This window comes from Rhagoletis pomonella, unplaced genomic scaffold (genome assembly GCF_013731165.1).
Source record: "Rhagoletis pomonella isolate Grant_MI unplaced genomic scaffold, Rhpom_1.0 Rhpom_scaffold_00012, whole genome shotgun sequence".
Classification (NCBI taxonomy): Eukaryota; Metazoa; Arthropoda; class Insecta; order Diptera; family Tephritidae; genus Rhagoletis; species Rhagoletis pomonella.
The window spans coordinates 4,631,131-4,637,782 of record NW_023458566.1 but is presented as its reverse complement, the minus strand read 5'-3'; the positions used below and the strand labels follow the sequence as shown (position 1 = coordinate 4,637,782).

At 39.0% G+C, this 6,652-nt stretch overlaps 1 protein-coding gene across 3 annotated transcripts in view; it reads left to right on the top strand.

The window, feature by feature from the left end:
- Positions 1-4,462: 4,462 nt before the first annotated feature.
- LOC118747713 (protein encore) overlaps positions 4,463-6,652 on the top strand; it is a 58,332-nt gene continuing 56,142 nt past the window's right edge. For 2 of the 3 annotated variants that reach the window (XM_036481814.1, XM_036481812.1), the window contains exons 1-5: positions 4,463-5,594; positions 5,645-5,801; positions 5,893-6,043; positions 6,118-6,468; positions 6,534-6,621. In XM_036481814.1, coding sequence (XP_036337707.1) covers positions 4,466-5,594; positions 5,645-5,801; positions 5,893-6,043; positions 6,118-6,468; positions 6,534-6,621 — 1,876 coding nt within the window. In that variant the 5' untranslated portion in view covers positions 4,463-4,465. The remainder of the gene's footprint in view (positions 5,595-5,644; positions 5,802-5,892; positions 6,044-6,117; positions 6,469-6,533; positions 6,622-6,652) is intronic. The other variant, XM_036481813.1, reaches the window with a different exon arrangement.

Genomic DNA, 6,652 nt, shown 5'->3' with positions numbered 1-6,652 from the left:
GATACTACGAATGCACATTAGGGTGCATCACTCTCCATACAAAAAAAGCAAATCGGTACTATTTTTCCATAGAAATTATAAACTGTATTATATTTTAAGGCTTGCGCCAAAATATTTCGGAAAAAAACTAAAATTTACGTGAGCTCAAAAAATCGAGCTTTTCAAACGAAAATTCTATAAATATTTTTCATTAAAAATTACGCCAGATAATAAAAAAGTTCAAACTTAAAAGGTTTGCATAAAAGTATTTAAAAATTTTGTCAAAGGAATCAAAAAAATGCGATTTTTGTAGGTATTTTAAAATCAGTTCAGCTCACGTAAATCTTAATATTTTACCGAAATATTTTGGCATACGACTTAAAATGTAAAAAATTTTATAATTCCGTTTGAAAAGCGGCAACTTTTTTTTTGGTGAGGCACCCTAATGTACGTATGTTGGTAGTTTTAAAAATCCTGCTCGAAAAGTCTTTAGTTAAAGCTCCACAATTTGCCGCAAATATTAAAATTGATTGATGCCCAAGCAACGATTTAATCATTAAATTCAACGAAATGCATTTTAAATTGATTTTATTTCCACGAAACTACGGTTCGACACGACAAGCAGTTCACTTATTTAATATTGTTTTTAGTTTGGTTAAATTTGTTAATGATGTCAGCACTAAGTGTAGGACCTACACTGCTTGGCTTTATTTTTCGTTGCCCACAGCACACACGCACACCATTTTCCAAACACTCATACACGCACAAACAACGAAAATCAATGTCAAAGTCCAAGCTAGAAAATTTTACCTTCTCATGCTATGCCAAAGTGGAATGGAAAAGTCGCTGCTCGCAAAGTGTTGGTGAAAAGCGCGCGATTATACTGTCAAATGTCATTTGACGTCAACAGCAAAATGTGTCCCAGTGCAGCACAACAGATTTCCAGGAATTTCGCGTGCATATTTCCCTAATACGCGTACGAACACTGGGTCGCCCACGCGCCAACAAGTCACAGTGGTGGTGGTGGTAGCAGACATCGCACGGTCAGACTGTTTTATAGCTCAGCCCGGAAATGGGTTAATGTGATTGCTTTGCTGTAGTAAATGTAAACAAAGCTGATAACGGGTGATTTTTTAAGAGCTTGATAACTTTTTTTTTAAAAAAAACGCATAAAATTTGCAAAATCTCATCGGTTCTTTATTTGAAACGTTAGATTGGTCCATGACATTTACTTTTTGAAGATAATTTCATTTAAATGTTGACCGCGGCTGCGTCTTAGGTGGTCCATTCGGAAAGTCCAATTTTGGGCAACTTTTTCGAGCATTTCGGCCGGAATAGCCCGAATTTCTTCGGAAATGTTGTCTTCCAAAGCTGGAATAGTTGCTGGCTTATTTCTGTAGACTTTAGACTTGACGTAGCCCCACAAAAAATAGTCTAAAGGCGTCAAATCGCATGATCTTGGTGGCCAACTTACCGGTCCATTTCTTGAGATGAATTGTTCTCCGAAGTTTTCCCTCAAAATGGCCATAGAATCGCGAGCTGTGTGGCATGTAGCGCCATCTTGTTGAAACCACATGTCAACCAAGTTCAGTTCTTCCATTTTTGGCAACAAAAAGTTTGTTAGCATCGAACGATAGCGATCGCCATTCACCGTAACGTTGCGTCCAACAGCATCTTTGAAAAAATACGGTCCAATGATTCCACCAGCGTACAAACCACACCAAACAGTGCATTTTTCGGGATGCATGGGCAGTTCTTGAACGGCTTCTGGTTGCTCTTCACTCCAAATGCGGCAATTTTGCTTATTTACGAAGCCATTCAACCAGAAATGAGCCTCATCGCTGAACAAAATTTGTCGATAAAAAAGCGGATTTTCTGCCAACTGATTTTGGTAATAAAATTCAATGATTTGCAAGCGTTGCTCGTTAGTAAGTCTATTCATGATGAAATGTCAAAGCATACTGAGCATCTTTCTCTTTGACACCATGTCTGAAATCCCACGTGATCTGTCAAATACTAATGCATGAAAATCCTAACCTCAAAAAAATCACCCGTACTTGCATGGGCATTTGGGGTTTTTTGATAATTATCCAATTGGGAGGATATAAAACATGCTTTTGATTTTCGTTGCCCATAAGAGGTATTCAAATAAGTAATGGTTTTTCGTATCTACACACGTTTACACAGCAAATGAATTTTTGGTAGGATTGGCATATTAACAACGGTACCAGTTTGACAGAGCTTTGCTCGGAGTGCATATACTTTTTAAAATTTTCAAGCTTTGGGTATAAAATAGTGGTCATTTGGATAACTTAAATTAATAATTAATTTTTTTTTATGTAACATAGTTAATGGAATTTATTATTTAACATACATACAGTTCCTCACAAAATTAAGCGTACGGCGCATTTTCGTCAATATTCCCAATGTTTTACATGCTAACATCTTTTTGTTGATTGTGTATTAAAATATGGCTTATATTTAAGCTAACCCTATTTAAATCCAAGATTGAAACAGTGTATGAAAATTAAGAAAAATCTGCAAAGTTTCAGCAAAATCGCGAACTCTTTAATACGAATTTCTAAATAGCATTCAGGTATGCAGTTTTATAGCCCATTAAAATTTAGTATAATATTGTGCAAATTTTAAATGTCCAAAAAATCGCGTTGATTTTTGAAAGTTTTTTTGCTGAAAAATTGTTAGCATTTTTTTTATATGAAAAAAAAATTTAAATTTAATAGGCTATAAAACTGCATACCTAAATTCTTTTTAGGAATTCATATTAAAAACTTCGCGATTTTGCTGAAACTTTGCAGATTTTTGTTAATTTTCGTACACTGTTTCATTCTTGGATTTAAATGGGGTTTAGTAAAATATAAGCCATATCAACAAATTAACAAAAAGATTTTAGGATGTAAAACATTGCGAATATTAACAAAAAAGAACCGTACGCTCAATTTTGGGAGTAACTGTAGGTACAATCATATGAAAATAATAGGGAAACGATATTTTGACAAGTTCTCGCTATTTTTCATATGTCTGTTTAATGTTCATTATTTTTTATGATAATACAGCTCATTATCTAAAAAAATACAAAAAGAAAAACCTGGCGACCCTCATCGCAGGTATTTTTGGATCAAAGTTCTCAAAAATAGTTTTCATTTGATATCCTTATTGCGGTGCTTTAGTTAAATTTTGCAGAACTAAAAATTAGTGGCAACCTTACACTAAAATCCTAAGGGGTGACACTTATACGGCTTTCACACGGCATCCCAATTACGTAGTTCGCTCCCTCATTCGTAATTCGCACTCCACTTACCATTCGAATTACGAAATTCGCCATACAAAATTTTGAGAGCGAATTACCTCATTTGTTGGTAATACAGATCCAATTACCATGCGATTTTTATCGGAAATTTATCGAAACTAGCTCACAAATCAAAACTTGCATTTTTTCTGAGTATGAAAAGTAAAGTTTATCAATTTGTATTTCCTTAATTTAATACGGAGACTTATAAATTTTTAGGAAGAACCTACATTTTGCATCAATTTTGCGGCGAGGAAAAACAAAAACAAAACACCGAGACAAAGAACTGTCAAATCGAATTAAGAATGCGCCCGTGAGAATGAGGTAATTCGCGCTCTCAATTGGAGAAGCGAACAAAGTAATTCAGGATGCCGTTGGAAAATGGTATTACAGCCGTATTAAAACAAAGTGACAAACCTTAGCTCATCACTGCTGTGATTTCTACTGCGTCTCAAAATTTGCCACTGCAGCAGATTACACACAAATTTTTATTTTTTTTTTTTGTATTTTTCAAGCACTTAAAATGGGAGTTTTGTGGCACTTTTTGCGGCGCACTAGAAATCACAACAGTGATGAGCTAAATTTTGTGACTGTTAGAATAGAGAGGTTAGTATATAGGCAAAGCATTGTTTAAGAGCCTTCTTTTAGTACCTATGAATAGTAATATTTTATCTTTATTTTCGAAACAAAAAATTAAAGAAATACACCATTCAAAATAGGTGGCAACCCTATTCAAAAATATTTCTGAATTGGGGATTTTTGAAATAGTTTCCATTTGATACCCATATCATGATGTTTTGTTTAATTTCTAACTAGTTTCGAACAGGTGGCAACCTTAATCAGGCTGTTGCTTCCATAAGGCAAACATTGAAGTATCCTGACTTGCACTCTGTTGTATCCAAATTGTCCATAATTGATTTCCACCAGTATAATTTTTAGCTCCGCATCATCAGATCTCTTGAAATTGTTCTGGCTTTGTGTTTTTTTAGTAGTACTAACTTTACAGGTTCTGGAGAGCTCTGCATTGTAATTGGAATAGATTTGACAATGTCAAAGGCTTAATTAAATCGTTTTTATGCCTTAAACTGCTCGCGAATCTTGCGCTCTTCTAAATCGGTAGTTTGATAGAGCGCATCTATATTCAAATTATTTTTACTTTTTTTTTGCTTCCAGGGCAACATGAAGGGTAAGCATTTGACGCGTAGTCACGCCATGCGTGAGGCCACTTCGCCACCGCGTACTCCTACACCACGTGCCGAGCACGGACAGGTGTCACCGAATGGCCAATCGGCCAACAATTATCAACAACAGCATCACCATCAGACGCAGCAGCAGCAGCAGCAGCAGCACAACATGGATGGCAATGAGAATATACACAATAGCAATAGCAACAACAATAATAATAACAACAACAACAACAAATTGCATGCACAATCAAACGCAGCCCGTGGCAATTCACCGATAATCGAAGCGCCTGCAGTGATTGTAACTAGTCAACACAACCAACAACAGCAGCAGCAACAACATCAACAACCGAATGTGGCACTATGCAACGAAACCGAGTTCCCCAAACTAACACCGCCGAAATCGACAAAGGGTGGTGGTGGCGCAGGAGGAGGTGGAGGAGGAGGTGCGGGTGGGGGCAGCGGTAGCGGCAATCAGCGCAATAATAACAACAACAACAGCAGTAGTAGCAGCAGCAATAATAGTAATGGCGTTGCTGAGGGCAGCAACAAAATAGAATACAACAACAACAACAACAATAGCAGAAAAATGACAAACACCGGCGCAAATGGCGGCGGTGGCAATAGCACCTATGATTCCACAAAAAATATAACTTCTAACAACACCAGCAACAAGCATCAGCAGCAATACAGTGCAAGCAATGCTTTGCATCAAGCGCTAAGCATTGCCGAGTCGTCGACGGGGCGTGGTGGTGGTGGTGGTGGTGGTGGTGGTGGCATGGGTGGCGGTGCCAGCACATCGCTGCACAATTCCGGCATGAACTATCAACTAAATTCGAATGATAATCAGCAGCAATCACACCATCAGATCGCCTACGACAAGGAGAACCGATGCCCACGCAACGACAGTCAGAATAGCAACATGTCGAATATGCACGACGATGAGCCGCAACAACAGCAGCAGCATTACGAGCGCCAAGTTGGTGGCGGCGGCAAGAAACATCGCACCAACTCCAATTCGAAGGGCAACAAACCGCGTTTGAAGAATATTGGTGGCTCATCGTCGGGCAGCGTGGATGGTGGCAATTCGAATAGTAACAACACATCGGGCTTCATTTCAAGAGGTGCGTAATGGCAATGTATTAAATCAATTTAATATATTCATAATTTTTAGTTTTCAACAACTCAGAGAACTCGAGCGAACAATTCACCGATCATGGCGGTACCGATCTGTTCAGCTTCTTCAAGGAGACGCTCAATAAGCATCCAAAGGACAGACATTTCCTGCTAAAAGTGGAAAAGGATCTAACTGAATTTGTGCAGGAAAAGAGGTGAGTGAGCTAACTTACGATTTAGATTTTTTTTTTTTTGGTTGTCTCAGCATATTTGGCCTTATATTCATTGGCATTATTTCCTTTTTAGCCGCGGTGAATTGCGCTTCCCACCGGCTTCTTCGTACAACCGCATGTTGATACATCGTACAGCGGCCTTCTTTGGCATGGAGCACAATGTCGATACCGAGACACAGCAATGCGTTATTGTGGCAGCCACAAAAAACACACGCATACCCGAGGTGAGTAATGAACGAAATTTCCGCTTATCTAATTCAGCTTAGAATCGCTTAACGTCATCACATTTTCTCTCCAGATTCGCTTCAAATCGTTGGTGCGCGATCATCGCGAGGATTCACGCAAATCAATATTGAAGCGCGATACGCACAGCTTCGATGAGGCACGTCAAAGTAGTTACCTGTGTCCGGATCGTGGCAGCATGCTTGATCGCAAGGCAAAGAGTTTTGAAGAGCGCGAAGAGGACTATGAACGCGCGCGCAGTCGCATTTTCAATCGCAGTCAAAATGACAGTGGCGAGGGCATGGACGATGGCTACATGAATGTCAGCTGGACGCAGTCGGTGGAACAGCAACAGCAGCAGCAGCAGCAACAACAACATCAGCAAAATCGGCCACGTCCCAATGGCAAAATGATGAAAATGCAGAATGTAATAGATTGACTAGTTCGAATCTTAACGAATTTCTAACTCGTGTGTAACCCTTTTTTTTACAGTCAAATGATTCACGCGATGGCCGTTCTGGCGGCGGCGCTGTACCCAAAGTGCACAACTACAATAACTACGGAGGCGGACCATCACAAGGTGGTGGCGGTGGTGGTGGGCCGCCTATGAT